The 16,729-nt window shown below is 47.8% G+C and overlaps 1 protein-coding gene across 1 annotated transcript; it reads right to left on the reverse strand.

The window, feature by feature from the left end:
• Positions 1-9,573: 9,573 nt before the first annotated feature.
• Positions 9,574-10,840, reverse strand: GPR148 (G protein-coupled receptor 148). Its single transcript, XM_034953839.3, has one exon. It carries the CDS (start codon positions 10,756-10,758, stop codon positions 9,715-9,717), a length of 1,044 nt encoding a protein of 347 aa, XP_034809730.1. The 5' UTR covers positions 10,759-10,840; the 3' UTR covers positions 9,574-9,714.
• Positions 10,841-16,729: the final 5,889 nt, after the last annotated feature.

The following is a 16,729-nucleotide window of genomic DNA, read 5'->3' on the forward strand; positions in this document are numbered from 1 at the left end:
TGTGTGTTCTTTGACAATTTTAATTGGCTTATTCATCTTAAACTTATTGACTTTATATATTTTTGAAAACTGGCCCTTTTGCATATCAGTAGTAAATATTTTGTCACAATTTTTGATTTGCCTTTTTACTTCACTTACGGCATTTTTCCCTTCTGCAGAACTCTCTAGTATTCTATGGGAAAATCAGTTAATATTTCCTTATAACACTTCAGTATTCTTTATTGTACTGAGAAACCTTCCATACTGTGAGAGTGTAACAACTGGCTGGGCACAGTGGCTCACGCCTGTAATCCCAGCACTTTGGGAGGCCGAGGTGGGTGGATCATGAGGTCAGGAGATTGAGACTATCCTGGCCAACACGGTGAAACCCCATCTCTACTATAAATACAAAAAATTAGCCAGGCGTGGTGGCTCGCACCTGTAGTCCCAGCTACTCGGGAGGCTGAGACAGGAGAATCGCTTGAACTTGGGAGGCACAGGATGCAGTGAGCCAAGATCGTGCCACTGCACTCCAGTCTGGCAACAGAGTGCAACTCCGTAAAAAAAAAAAAAAAAAAAAAAAAAAAGTGTAAAAACTTCTAGCTCTTTATGATTGTATTTTGATGTTTAAATATTTGATTAGCCTGGAAATTGTCTTTGTCTGGATGGTCTCCTGGGCGTTCCACATGATTGATTGGATAATCAATCATTTCCCACTGCTATGGAATGGTGTCTGTCAAGCTATGTATCTATCATCTCTTTAATTCTATCAGTCAGGGACCAGCCAGAAAAACAAAACCACACTATTCTTTTAATAGAACTAGGCCGGGAGCGGTGGCTCACGCCTGTAATCCCAGCACTTTGGGAGGCCAAGGCGGGCGGATCACGAGGTCAGGAGATCAAGACCATCCTGGCTAACACGGTGAAACCCCGTCTCTACTAAAAATACCAGAAAATTAGCCGAGCATGGTGGCAGGCACCTGTAGTCCCAGCTACCCGGGAGGCTGAGGCTGGAGAATGGTGTGAACCTCCGGGAGGCGGAGCTTGCAGTGAGCTGAGATTGCACCACTGCACTCCAGCCTGGGCGACAGAGTGAGACTCTGTCTCAAAAAAAAAAAAAATTAAAAAAAAAAGAACTAGACATAGGGAATTGTTTGAACATGTTTAAACGGGTGGGAGGGGACCCTGAGAGAGTAACGCAGAGATAATACCTTAGGAAGCAGCTCTTCCCCAAGCACTGTGGGACATAGGGAAGAGGCTGTGGTTACCATAGCCAGAGAAAGGGGCGCTCTCCCGTGGGTGCTGCCACAGTGAGAGAGAACCTGGAAGGGTGGAAGCTGGAACCAGTGGCTCCTGCTGAGGGGAAGGGCTGCTGTTGGGTGATGCAGACAGACACGGGGCAAAACAGGAAGGCCCAGTGTCTCACCCCCCTCCAGCTGGCTTCTTGTGACCCTTATTGGCAGAGCCTAACCAGAGGACAGCTGGTCAAGCGGGGTGTGCAGAGCCCAGCCCCAGTGCTACAAGGAGGAGTACAGAGGGTGGGCTTCTGCTGAAGACCATGGCTCGATACCTGCATGGCCTGTGTCTTTGAGCAATTTCTGAGCATCCCGTTCCATCCTGTGCTAGTACCCCATGGTTGTAGCTGGCAGGCCAGTGCCTGCTTGTTACTTTTCCAGGATATTCCTGGCTATCCTTGTTCATTCATTTTTTTGTAAAAGCAATATTGCTTCAAGTGTGGATTGGGATCATGTTACATTTATAAGTTGCTAGGGAGAATTGTTTATCATGTAGAATCACCAGGACAGGGCTTCTCATGAGTTCACTTCTTCTTTTGCTATTATTTAAGCTGTATTATTTAAACATGTAATGACTCTGCCTCTTCCTATATCAAATTCTGTATAAATCCAAGTTCTTAGTCACAAGCAACAATCCAACCCTGGCTGGTTTAACTGAAGGAAAGGTGTACCGAGAGATCCTGGGTAGGTCTCAGAGTCACCACGGTGCCACCCTTGGTGCTGGCCAGTGAGGCTGCAGCCTGCCTGGCTGACCACACGGGCGGGCTCAGAGGGGCTCTGCTGCCCGGGGGATGGTGTTGCAGCGACCACGACGGCTGCCCCGACTCTGGCATCACTGGCTCCTGGTTCCGGGTCTGGGGTGGGGCATCTCACTGGCCTCTTATCAGGAGAGCTGGGACCTCTGCTGTCCTAGTGGCCACAGATGGCAGCCACAGGCCACGGAGCCCGCAGATGGGAGAGAAGACTTCTGTCGATGGACTGCTTACAGTACTTGCCACTCTGGACCAGTAACAGTTGCCTGAGAAGTGCTCACTCACATTATCCCCAGCTGGCTCCTGATCACTTTGGAAGGCCGAGGCAGATGGATCACCTGAGGTTGGGATTCAAGACCAGCCTGGCCAACATGGCTAAATCCCGTCTCTACTAAAAATACAAAAATTAGCCGGGCATGGTAAAGGGAGCCCTTAATCCCAGCTACTCAGGAGGCTGAGGCGGGAGAATCACTTGAACCCAGGACGTGGAGCTTGCGGTGAGCCGAGATCGCTCCACTGCACTCCAGCCTGGGCAACAGAGTGAGACTCTGTCTCAAAAAGAAAGAAAGCGAATACTCACTAAATGAAAGCGATAGAAGAGACAAAGCTGACTTTAAAGCCAAAGAGCGGCCGGGCACAGTGGCTCAAGCCTGTAATCCTAGCACTTTGGGAGGCAGAGGCGGGTGGATCACAAGGTCAGGAGATCGAGACCATCCTGGCTAACACGGTGAAACCCAGTCTCTACTAAAAAAACAAAAAAAAATTAGCTGGGCGTGGTGGCGGATGCCTGTAGTCCCAGCTACTCAGGAGGCTGAGGCAGGAGAATGGTGTAAACCCGGGAGGTCGAGCTTGCAGTGAGCCAAGATTGCACCACTGCACTCGAGCCTGGGCGACAGAGCGAGAATTCATCTCAAAAATAAATAAATAAATAAATAAATAAAGCCAAACAGCCTTACTAAAGAGGGTGACTACATGATAAGTTCCAATATCAAAGGAGATAAAATTAACACATATAATAAGAGAATGAAAATTTATAAAGCAAACATTGACAGAATTTTGTGGGGAAAATAACAAATCGATCCGAGCTGGCTTCTGAGCAGGGTGAGCCTGGGGATGATCACAGTGCCACCACGCCACAGCAGCTTGCTGCTGGCTGTAAGCTGGCAAGGCACATGGCCAGGAGCTGGCAGGCTGGCCTCTTCATGAGCAGCCCATGACGTTGGGCATGTTCTGTCCCTCCTGGGTCTTATTTTCTCCTGTGCACAGGGGAGAGGGAAAGTGGGAGGGCTGGGGGGAGGCTGTAGGCTATGTGGTTTAATTATTTTATTTGGTACGCATCATACATTAAATGGTGTATATAAACTCTTTATGCAATTTTATTTCATATTTTATTTTATTTATTTATTTATTTTTTGAGATGAAGTCTCACTCTGTCGCCTAGGCTGGAGTGCAGTGGTGCCATCTCGGCTCACTGCAACCTCTGCCTCCCAAGTTCAAGCGATTCTCCTGCCTCAGCCTCCCGAGTAGCTGAGATTACAGGCATGTGCCCCATGCCTGGCTAATTTTTTTTTTTTTTTTGAGATGGAGTCTTTCTCTGTCGCTCAGGCTGGAGTGCAGTGGTGCGATCTCGGCTCACTGTAAGCTCCACCTCCCGGGTTCACGCCATTCTCCTGCCTCAGTAGCTGGGACTCCTCCAGCTACTGAGTGGGGAGTAGCTGGGACTACAGGTGCCCGCCACCACGCCCGGCTAATTTTTTGTATTTTTAGTAGAGACGGGGTTTCACGGTGTTAGCCAGGATGGTCTCGATCTCCTGACTGCGTGATCCTCCCTCCTCGGCCTCCCAAAGTGCTGGGATGACAGGTGTGAGCCGCTGTGCCTGGCCTCTTTATGCAATTTTAAATATAACAAAGGAACAGATGCTGTATGCCCATCACCCCGCTGAAGAAATGTATGAACCACAGTTTAGAACTCCCCATTGTCCTCCCCACCACATATCAATAGACATTGTACTGAATTTTGTGTTCACTATTATCCTTTTTAAATTTTTTTTTATACTTTCCCACTATATTAGCCTACTCAGGCTGCCGTAACAAAATACCACACACTGGGTGGCTTAAACAACAGAAGTGTACTTTCTCGAAGTGCTGGAGGCTTCAGAAGTCTGAGATCAAGGTGCAGGCGGCACTAGTTCCCAGCGAAGCCTCTCTTCCCAGCTTGCAGGTGGCTGTCTTTTTCACTGTAGAAGGGAGAGATATCTGTCTTCTTTTAAGGCCACCAATCCTATCAGATTAGGACCCCACCCTCATGAACTCTTTTAACTTACTTAACTCCCTACAGGCCCTATCTCCAAATACAGTCATATTAGTATGTATTCTTCTGGGACTTGCCTTTTTCCAAAAACCATATACTTATGAGATTCATCCATACTGATGTGTGCAACTGTTTATTTTTCAATGCTGTATAGTATTCCATCGCATGACTCTTCCATATGCATTGACCCATTCTTTAATTGATGGTTGTTTGCGTTGTTTCTCATTTTTAGCTAATAGTGCTTCTGTGAACATGGAGTAAATGAACAAGTGTTTCTCTAGGGAATATATGTGGGAACGTAATTGCTAAAGTAAGGGCATCCTCAACTTTGCTGTATTTGTGGTTGAAGATTACGACAATAGCCCTAGTATTCCCCTTCCCCATATCCTTATCCCTTGCTGAGTGGCCTTGGAACTCCCTTTATGGGAGATAGTGTCTACTGTTTCTTCCATGAGCCTGGTGCTGTGCTGTGCTGTGTGGTGCTTTGTCGAGCAGAGTGCAGCAAAGTCATGGCGTGCTGCTTTTAAGCTTCTGGCACGTCTGCTCTCTTGGAAACCAGTCAACCTCTCTTGGAAGCCTGTGAACGAGCCTGGGTTAACCTGCTGGCAGTGACAACATTGGGAAGCAGAGAAGAGCATCCAAGCCAAGGCCACTGGATGAGTTTCTTGTTGCTGCTGTAACAAAATACCAAAAATCTGTGGTTTGAAACAATACAAATGTATTATCTTGCAGTTCTAAAGATAAGAAGTTAAAAATGGGTCTTACTGAGTTAAAATCAGTGTAGGCAGGACTGTGTTCTTCCAGAGGCTCAAAGGGAGAATCCACCTCCTTGCCTTTTCTAGAGGCTGCTCACATTCTTAGGGTGGTGGCCCCTTCTCCATCTTCAAAGCCAGCAGCACAGCATCTTCCCATCTCTCCTGGTCTCTGACCTGGCTGCCATCATTATCACATATCTCTCCCACCCTCCTGCCTCCTTCTTTCCCTTGCAAGGGCCCTTGGGGTTGCATCATTTCACCTGATAGTCCAGGATAACCCTCCTTTCAGGATCCTTCACTCAGTCATATCTGTAAAGCCCCTGTGGGGCACAGTCAGAGCTAACTAACACATATCTGCTGTTCTTCCAGTTTCTTAATTTGGATCCTAGCTCATTAATTTTGAGCCTTTTTCATTTTGGGTAGAACACACGTGAGTGTACATTTGCCTCTAAATGTTGCTGGCTGCATCTCATGCATTTCCATGTGTACTAGTTTTATTATCACCCAGTTCTAAACAACTTTCTGATTTCTGATTTTAATTAATTAGTCTTTGATCTATGAATTGCTTAGAATGTGACTTTTACATTTCCAAGCATATTTTATTCAATTATCTTTTTGTTACTTATTTCTAACTTAATTACACTGGACCCAGATGATATAGTCTGCATTGGAATCAGGTCTTTGAAATCTTACTTAGATTTGCTTTATGGGGGTAGCATGTGGTCAATTTTCTTTCTTTTTTTTTTTGTTTTCTTTTTTTTTTTTATTGATCATTCTTGGGTGTTTCTCGCAGAGGGGGATTTGGCAGGGTCATAGGACAATAGTGGAGGGAAGGTCAGCAGACAAACAAGTGAACAAAGGTCTCTGGTTTTCCTAGGCAGAGGACCCTGTGGCCTTCCGCATGTGGTCAATTTTCTTAATAATTCCAGGCATACTTATATATATTATGTATTTTCCAATAGTCAAGTGCCATATTTTAAATTTATTCACTAAGTCAAACTTGTCAATTGTGTTGTTCAATATTCAATATCCTTATTTATTTTGTCTGTTTGCTCTACCAGTTAGGGAGAGAGCACTCTTAAACTTCTCTATGAAAGTTGGTTTGTTAATTTCCCCTCAAAATTTTGTCAATGTTTGCTTTATAAATTTTCATTATCTTATTATGTTAATTTTATCTCCTTTGATAAATTGGAACTTATCATGTAGTCACCCTCTTTAGTAAGGCTGTTTCGCTTTAAATTCAGCTTTGTCTCTTCTATTGGCTTTCATTTAGCGAGTTTCTATCTTTTTTTTTTTTTTTTTTGAGATGGAGTCTCGCTCTGTCACCTGGGCTGGAGTACAATGTCGCGATCTCAGCTCACTGCAACCTCCACCTTCCGGGTTCAAGCAATTCTGCCTCAGCCTCCTGAGTAGCTGGGATTATAGGTGCCCTCTACCATGCCTGGCTAATTTTTGTATTTTTAGAAGAGACGGGATTTCACCATGTTGGCCAGTCTGGTCTCGAACTCCCAACCTCAGGTAATCCTCTCGCCTCTGCCTCCTAAAGTGCTGGGATTGCAGGCTTGAGCCTCTGCACCCAGCCTGAGTTAAGTTTTGATTGGAGGATCCAGGAAAGGCTTTCTGTCTTTTTCTATACTCCCAACTATTGCTTTACTTCCACCCATTCTCTGTTGTTTGTTTAGCATAATCTCTTATAAATAACATATATCCAATTTAAAAGTAAATGGACAATATTGTTTCCCCACCATCAAATTTTAGTCATTTAAATTTATTGTTTTAGTAGATTTGAATTAGTTGTTTGGATTCTATCATATTACTTTATGCTTTCTATTTGTCCTGACTTTTCTATATATTTTTTCTCGCCTTCTTTTGGATGAGTGATCTTTTCTCTTACTCATTTCATTTGTTCCTTAGATTATTTAGAGAGTGATCCTCGTTTTGTCTAGTCTGTTAGTGGTTACCTCATTTCAACTTGCATGCCTAGCAAAGTCTTAGATTAATATCTCTACCTTCCTCCTGAAGACTGCTAGACTTTAGAATGCTTTAAGTACAACTACACCTTTCTGACACATATACCACTGTTATGTAATTCTTTTTTTCCGTTTTTTCTAAACCGTTAAATTAGACTTTTTTTTTGGAGACAGAGTTTCACTCCTGTTGCCCAGGCTGGAGTGCAATGGCACAACCTTGGCTCACTGCAACCTCTGCCTCCGGGGTTCAAGTGAGTCTCCTGCCTCAGCTTCCCGAGTAGCTGGGATTACAGGCATGCGCCACCATCCCAATACAAAATTTTGTATTTTTAGTAGAAACGGGGTTTCTCCATGTTGGTCTGGCTGGTCTTGAGCTCCCGACCCCAGGTGATCGGCCCCGCCCCGGCCTCCCAAAGTGCTGGGATCACAGGCATTGAGCCACCATGCCGGGCCGAAATTAGACATTTTTATTGCTTTTATGTAGGCAACTAGACAATAACTATTCCTATTTATGTGCATAGTCTCCAGTGACTTTTCTATTTCTTCATACATCTCAAACCTTCCACCTGGAATAATTTTTCTTCTGCAACAAATACATCCCTTGAAGTTTTCTTAATGTGTATTGCTAGGAATACTGTCTTTCAGCTTTTGTGTTCTATCAAGGTCTGGAAAGGTTTTTCTGTATATAAAATTCTAGGAAGACAGTTATTTTCTCAGCACATTGGCAACATTATTCCAGTTGCCAAGGCTTCCATGTTTTTTGTTTGTGTGTTTGTTTTTTGAGATGGGGTCTCGCTCTGTCGCCCACGCTGGAGTGCAGTGGTGTGATCTCGGCTCACTGCAACCTCCGCCTCCTGGGTTCAAGCGATTCTCCTGCCTCAGCCTCCTGTAGCTGACAGCACATGCCACCAGGCCTGGCTAATTTTTTTTTTTTTTTTTTTTTTTTTTTTGAGACGGAGTCTTGCTCTGTCGCCCAGGCTGGAGTGCAGTGGCGTGATCGCGGCTCACTGAAACTCCGTCTCCCGGGTTCACGCCATTCTCCTGCCTCAGCCTCTGGAGTAGCTGGGACTACAGGCGCCCGCCACCAAGCCCGGCTAATTTTTTTTGTATTTTTAGTAGAGACGGGGTTTCACCATGTTGGTCAGGCTGGTCTCTTTCATTGTTTGAGAAGTCAAGGTGAGTTTAATTGCTGTTCTTTTGTCTTTTATCTCTGCCTGCTTTAAATATCTTGTCTTTGTATTTAGCTGTTTGCAGTTTCGCATCATGTGCTTCAACGTGGGTTATTGGTCGTTTATCTTATTTATAATTGGTTAGATTTCTCGGATCTGAAGTTTGATATCTTTAAACAAATCTGAAAAAATCCTCAGCTGTTATCGCTTCAAATATTTCCCCTCCTACATTTTCTGTATTGTGTTCCCAAATTAAATGTATGTTAGTCTTTTCCATCCCAACCTCAATGTCTCTTAATCTCTCTTTTATATGGTTGTCTCTTTGTCCCTCTGGGCTGCATTTTAGGTAATTTATCTGGACCTCTCTCACAATTTGCAGAATCTGTTTCCAGTTGTGTCTAACATGCTCTTTAATCCATATTAAATTCAACTCATAATTCTAATATTTTTGTTTCAAGAAGTTCTATTTAAATATTTTCCAAATTTTCTTGGTTATTTTAAAAAAAGTATTATCCCTGCTCATATTTTCATGTCATTATTAATGTCTTAAAACATCTTGAACATTTTTATATTAACCCAGTGTTGATAATTCAAGGAGCTGTGGTATGATGCTGCTGTCTTCTTGTTTCTTCTTGCTCTCATTCATGGTGCCTTATCTCCCTATGTGGTTTTGTGAGATTTGACCATGTGCAACTCCATTATTTGAGGTTCTTTGACTCTGGAAATTCTCTGCAGCCTAAGTTGAAGCTCAGATCGTCCAGGAGAACCACACCAACCACAGACTGAGGTCTTTTTACCACTAACATAATTTGAAGCCTAGCTCTAAAACTGTCTGAAGAGTGGCTTCTACTTAAGAATTCTCGAGGAATTTTCTTCTTCTTCTACACAGCACGAATGTCAAGGCAGGCAAACTCCCTTGCTGACCCCTTCTGTAAGGTTAGGTTATCATTTACCTTTATTGTGAGAGTGTAACCCTTGCACACTCCAGCTTTATAGTGGTATCTCCATGACACTCTCCACTGTTGTGGATCGTTGGCTTCCTTTCCTCCCTCCCACATCCTGAGTGGCTGCTCAGATAGAGCTCATGGTCCCAGGACTCAGCAGCTCTGCTTGCTTACCTCCGTGGTTCTCACTGTCAGCAACATTTTGGCTTCTGTGTGTTGGTCAGCAAGGATGCATCCACAGTGGCCAGGGAGGGTGTGCAGCAAGCCATTGGAGGGACACAGATCAAGGCTTGACTTAGACCAGAGCCCTGCTTGATTGCCTTTACTTGCTTCCATTTCCAAGTAGGATTTCAGTGTCATAAGAGAGCTTTCTCTACTTAAAAACTGTCAAAATGGTGAAAATCATCAGTTGAGGTCTTCTGAAAGGCCCAATTCCACTATTATATTGTGCTGTTCTAAGAAGTTAGTCATAAGTGGATACTGCTGCATTCAACATATGATTTTTAACCTCAGCTTGCCAGACTGTGGACTCAAGAACTCTAGGAAATGGTAAAGATGGCCTGGTGCCTCCTGGATGGGAGGTGGCCCCGGACCATGCCCAACAGCTGCCGGTAGCGGAGCAGGTACAGGTATGGGAGCATGGCACGGGGAAGCATCATGAGTACCTCACTGTTAGCTGCCAGGAGCCATGTGTGAGTCCCAGAGTCAATGTGGTGGTACCTGGTCAGCACCATGTCCAGGGAGAACACCACCCCTGTGCTCACGTACAATGTGATCAGCACTGAGTGGATCAGCAGGGTGCCCCTGGCCCGGGAATAGCCCTGCCCCCAGATGCCTGAAGTCTTGGCCTCTGCATAGATCCTCCAGAAACAGTAGGCAATGAGAGCTGTGCAGAGGAACAGAACGCACAGAATGGAGGTGTAGGTAACAATGACCAGGAGGCCACATCCTGGCTGGGTGCCCATGCTCGGTGGTAGGATGCATGAAGCTCCTTGCTCCTCCAGCTGGGCATCCTGCCACTTGCTGAGCCAAATAAGGAATGTGGGGAAGCAGCAGGCCACCAGCCAGATGAGGGCCACTGCCTTCCAGGCAGCCCCATGGGACATGAAGGAGAGGTAGCGCAGAGGATGGATGACTGCCAGGTAGGTGTGCAGCACAATGGCGGTGAAGGACAAGATGGTGCTGGTGCAGGCGGCGAAGACAGCATCAGTGAGAATGCCACAGGCCATGCGGCCCAGCTCCCAGCCACCCAGGCTGCTGGAGGAGATGAGCATGTGGAGGAGAATGTAGGCCAGGTCTGAGAGCAGGATGTTAGCCAGGAGCAGGTAGTGGGGCTCCTGTCGCAGCCGTTGGTTCCGCAGGATGGTCACCAGCAGCAGGGGGCTGACAGCCAGTGTGGCTGCAGCCAGCAGGCTCGAGGGAAGGAAAAGCCAGTACAGCATGGAGCTGGGCACCCTGAGGTCCCCCAGGCCCAAGGAAGTGTTGCTGGCTGCTTGGGGCATGCAGGGTGTCTTGCTGATGAGCTGGATCAGGGCCGGCCAAGCTGTAGTGCCCACAGGGCAAGGTGCCAGCTCATCCCCCATGCTTCCTGGCAGGGATGGCTGGCTTTGTCACAGGTTGTTGATTCTGCACCTGCCTTGAGTGTTGATCTGCCCCACAGGGGTCCTGATGGCACCACTCCTCTGTAGAGATGCCAGACTCGGGCAGGCCTTAGGAATGACTGCTTAATAAAGATAAAAAAACCAATGTGAATTCAGACTCACACCTGGCTTCCTGCATTCACATCTCTGCAACTGTGCAGCTGCATGTGCGTGGGTAGACATAACAGATCATCCCACTGCCACCATTTTGCAGTCACTGACCCCTCCAGAAGTGTCCCCTATCTCAGTGGCCCCCAAACCTGTCTGCTTGGCTCACAGGGAGTGTGCAATGGATTCTCACCACACTGGATTATATTCTGGGCTGCCCTCCTAGAAAGGAAGGAGCAGCTGCCTGGAACTAGGATCGCTGGGCTGTAGACCTGGTCTGACCTCTGTCGAGCTAGAGGCTCAGCAAATTGGACCAGGCTGGAGGGGCCTGGGCGCACTCACATTTCCTCACAGAGCCTTGGGTATGGTCTCCAGCTCAGGGTGACCCTGTGCATGCGTGTGAGTGTGACTCCTACACCCCTTCCACTCAGGGCTCCATGTGAGTATTCGGTGCCCCCAAAATCTCAGCTGACTTGTGGGGTCGCTGTGTGGTAGAAACGTCCCTTCCTCTGGGGAGGAGGAGGCCTGGCAGGCAGAGACCTCATAGGAGCTAGTGGGGAGGAATGGAAGGCAGGTTCCCCAGGCACCTGGCTTGTCGGGGGTGGGGTGAGCTCAGTCAGAGCCAGTGGCCAGGGTGGCTGTTGGTGTTTGGGGATCCAGTTCAAGTGAACAAGCTCTCCCCCTCTCTCGAGGTGTTGGCTGCGTGGCCTTGAAAAGCTTTGTTCCAGTTTCCTTATCTGTGAAACACGAATGCCAACCACACTGACCTCAGGGAAACGTTGTGGAAGCCCAGAGGTAAGGGACTCAGCACAGTGCATAGCCTGAAGTAAATGCTGAGTCAATGTTAGCTCTCCCACCTACAGCATCCTCCGAGGCTCGGTCCCCTCTGCCCACAGATCCCTGTCATCACTGCAGAACGGGCTGCACTTGGCTGCTGGCAGCCTGAGACCCCTGCCCAACACCCACCGCCGGCCTGGCAGACTGCTCCAGAAGGCAGGAGCCGCGTGGGAACAGGCAGGATATTTTTAGGGCCAGGAAGAGGCAGAAATTTCAGACGCTGGGTGTGAGACCACGTCCACTGCTGCCCAGGGACCATGCTCGTCACAGCCCGAGACCACGTCCACCGCAGCCCAGGGACCACGCCCAGAACCGCCCCTGACCACGTCCATCGCAGCCTGGGGACCACGCCCGCCGCAGCCCGGGGCCACGCCCACCACAGCCCCGGACCACCATCATCGCAGCCCTGGGACCACGCCCTCCGTAGCCCAAGGCCACGCCCATCACAGCCAAAGACCACGCCCAGAACAGCCCCGGACCACGCCCGCCGCACCCCGGAACCGCGTCCTCCTCTGAGAGTCTGTTACGCAGCTGCCAGGAGCAGCAGCGCCTGCGCCTTTTTGGCCGATTACGGTACAGAAACTAAAGGTGGTTCTGAGAAAGCCCATCACCCCTTCCAGAGAAACCGCGATGCCATAGGGCGGACCCCGCCTCCCTGCCCCAGCTGCCCTGGCCTGCACTCCCTAGGGGCCCCTTGTACTTTACAGATGCCCTGACCGGTCTAATCGGCCCCAGGCCGGGAGAGGCAGCAGAGCCATTCGCAGGCCACGCTCTCTGCGCGGGTGCCCTGTGTGCTGCAGGGCTGAGGGCCAAGGCCGAGCCTCTCTCTGCTGTCCAGCCTAGCACAACGACCCTCGCCGGCCTTTGGGGTCTTAGAATGCAGATTCCCTGGGAGAGGGAAACTCGTTAAATGACAATCCCTCAGTAAAAATGTGGTTGTGAGCTAAATCCTTATAGCCGGTGACGGGGTGACAAGCAGCAACTTCATGGAATCGGAAAGCGCGAAACTCCCATGGTGAAAAAGCCGCTGGGATGATACAGAGCCTGCCTCCTGCTGAGAATCATCTTAGGAATTAAATAGCCCATAAAACAATCTCAGAGCACCGAGCGGGTGCTGCCCCTAAGGGAACATCAGTTTGGTCTCACTTGCTGAGGTTCCCTATCCGGGCTGCCCTCCTGGGAAAATGCAGACCGGGGCCCTAGGGAGTGCAGACCGGGGCCCTAGGGAGTTTAGCCCAGGGCGCGGGGACAGGGAGGCGGGGTCCGCCCTATGGCATCGCGGTTTCTCCGAAAGGGAAGATGGGCTTTCTCAGAACCACCCTTAGTTTCTACACTGTAATCAACCCCAGATGTGGGGTCACCCAGTGCCAGCTCTGGGGTCACAGAGTTGGCCTCCCTGGTTAGGACTCCGCAGCCTTTAACTCCTTTGCCCAGTTCCTGTAATCATTATGGGTCAGGACGGGCCTGCTGGCCTTGGGTGCAGACGCGGGGTGGGTGTGCAGCACAGGCTAGTGAATCTGAACATAACTTTGGAAGTTGAATCTCAGCCATCCGTGGCACTTCAAGAGCCTGGGGATGCTGGAGTGTCCCTGCCCTCTAGGAAGGTGGAGGTAAACTGAGGCTGTAGGCGTGCCTAATGCAAACATGTTTAAACCACAGAATGGACATGCTCCTGGGTCCTCCGGCTGAGATGAGGTAACAGTGACCACCCACAGCCTCATCGTGGAGCACCTTCTGTGCAGGCACTGAACACATCTCACAGAAATGACATGCTGCTCTGTGGGAAACTGAAGCCCAGGGAGGTTAAGGGCCCTGCCTAAGGTCACCTTTTGAGAGAGTTCAGTGTTAGTAAGAAGCCATCTTTTGGCGGGGAGTGGTGGCTCACGCCTGTAATCCCAGCACTTTGCACTTTGGGAGGCCGAGACAGGCAGATCACCTGAGGTCAGGAGTTTGAAACCAGCCTGATCAACATGGAGAAACCCTGTCTCTACTAAAAATACAAAAATTAGCTGGGCGTGGTGGCACATGCCTGTAATCCCAGCTACTCAGGAGGCTGAGGCAGGAGAATCTCTTGAACCCAGGAGGCGAAGGTTGCAGTGAGCCAAGATCACACCATTGCACTCCAGTCTGGGCAAGAAGAGCAAAACTCCATCAAAAAAAAAAAAAAAAAAAAAGCTCTCTTTCCTGAGACATGCAGACCCTGTTGCTATGGCCCCCAATGGTGGCAGCAGGACAGGAGTTACTCACCGTGGTGTCAGGTCAAGGCTCGGGGGGTCAGAGGGTGGGCAGTGGGCACTGGCAGAGGTGACTGAGACTCCCAGCTGGGCCTCCCATCACACAGCAGCTCCCAAAGGCAGCTGGCAGCCAGGACTACCAGGTTGAAAAGGATTATCTAAACAGGGGCTCTTGGTTTCCTGGCAGCAATGCAATGTCCCTCAGCAACTGGCCATGTCACCTGACCTAGCTGCAGGAGCAGAGAAAATCTCCACCCCCCCCGCCCCCGGGCCCTCATCATTGCACCTGGGTACATGCATGTGTGGCAGAGGTAATACACAAAGAACTGACGTGGCAAATTCTGGGTACCATTTTACATTTCCTTTCATCCTCCAGAACCCTGATGAGGATCAGGAAATTGACATGCATATGAGGCCAATTAATTTTCCCAAGGCCACCTAGCAAATAAGTGGCAGAGAATAGGCATGTCTCACTCCAAATCCTGTGTTATTTCCATCCTCGCTCCATCTGTTCCCTGGATGATCTTTCTACCTCTACCTTCCTGGCTGGCATTGGTACTGGACTCTTCATCATTATCATAGTCTCCATCAATATCAGTCAACATATCTTTATTATCTTCATGTCTTCATCACTATTACCATCACCCTCACCCTTATCTCATCATCATCACCATCACCATCATCACATTACCACCATCACCATCACCATTGTCATGATCTGTTTAATGCTACTATAACAGAATACCTGAGACTGGGTAATTTATAAAAAACAGAGATTTATTTCTTACAGTTTTTGAGGCTGTGAAGTTCAAGTTAAGGTGCCAGTGTCTTGTGAGGGTCTTCTTGCTCGTCATGCCATGATGGAAGGTGGAAGGGCAAGACAGCACATGTGAGAAAGAGAAGGGAAGGAGGCCAAACTCATCCTTTTATCAAGAACCCACTCCCAAGATAACTAACCCACTTTCACTTCCATTACAACACCATTAATTCATTCATGAGGGCAGAGCCCCCATTACCTAATCACCACTTAGAGGTCCCACCTCTCAACACTGTTGCATTAGGGATTAAGTTTCCAATACATGAACTTTAAGAAACACGTCCAAACCATAGCAGCCATATCATCACCACCACTTTTGTTATTACCACCATCATTATCATCACTATCTTTATCAGCACCATCCATCACTATTATCATCATCACTATCATCAGCACCATTATCACTGTCAACATCATCATCATCACTATCATTAGCACTTCATTACCATCATTATCATCAACACCATCATCACTATCATCAGCACCATCACCACCATCATTTATCATCATCACCATCACTATCATCAACTCCATCATCACTGTCAGCACCATCATCACCATCATTACATCACTATCATCAGCACCATCATCACTACCATCATCACCATCATCATCCTCCTCTTCACCATTATCATCACCACCATCATATCATGTTGTGGTGGTGATTATCCCATATTAAATCAAACTCCCCACTGATTTCTCATCACTGTTAAGATAAAAACCAAAATCTTGGTCTTAATGCACAAGCCCTACAGCAGCCCATCTGTGTTAGCACATTCTTGCATTGCCATGAAGAAATACCTGAGGCTGGGTAATTTATAAAGAAAATAGTTTCATTTTGGCTCACAGTTCTGCAGGCTGTACAGGAAGTGTGGTACCAGTGTCCTCTTTGGTAAGGGCCTCAGGATGCTTACAGTCATGGTGGAAGGCAAAGGGGGAGAAGGCATGTCACATGGCGAGAGTGGAAGCAAGGTGTGGGGGGAGGTCCTAGACTTTAAAACAACCAGATCTCACATGAACTAACTGAGTGAGAGCTCACTTACCACCAAAAGGATGGTGCCAAATCATGGGATCTGCCCCAGGACCCAATTACCTCCCACCAGGCCCCACCTTCAACATTCAGAATCACATTTCACCATGAGATTTGGATGGGACAAACATCCAAACTATATCACTATCCCTTGTCCCTCCCACATCAATCCTCTGTGCTCCAGCTCTCTTGCACCCCTTCTACTCGTTAAAGAATGCACAACCTTTGTTATCTGGGGACATTGCTACCCTCTTCGCACATTTCACTTCTGCTCAGCCAGATCTCAGTTTGAATGACTCTTTTGGAAAATGTCTCCTGATGCTTAGAATGGACCTCAGCTCCCTGCTTTATACAGGCATACCTCAGAGATAGTGCAGGTTTGGTTCCATACCAGCACAATAAAGTGAATATCACAAGAAAGCAAGTCACATGAATTTTAGTTTCTCAGTCCATATAAAAGTTATGTTTACACTCAACCCAAATGTCCATCAATGATAGACTGGATTAAGAAAATGTGGCGCATATACACCATGGAATACTATGCAGCCATAAAAAAGGATGAGTTCATGTCCTTTGTAGGGACATGGATGAAGCTGGAAACCATCATTCTGAGCAAACTATCGCAAGGACAGAAAACCAAACACCACATGTTCTCACTCATAGGTGGGAATTGAACAATGAGAACACTTGGACACAGGGTGGGGAACACCACACACCGGGGCCTGTCATGGGGTGGGGGAAGGGGGGAGGGATAGCATTAGGAGATATGCCTAATGTAAATGACGAGTTAATGGGTGCAGCACACCAACATGGCACATGTATACATATGTAACAAACCTACACGTTGTGCACATGTACCCTAGAACTTAAAGTATAATAATAAAAAAA

Source organism: Pan paniscus, chromosome 13 (genome assembly GCF_029289425.2).
Source record: "Pan paniscus chromosome 13, NHGRI_mPanPan1-v2.0_pri, whole genome shotgun sequence".
Lineage (NCBI taxonomy): Eukaryota > Metazoa > Chordata > Mammalia > Primates > Hominidae > Pan > Pan paniscus.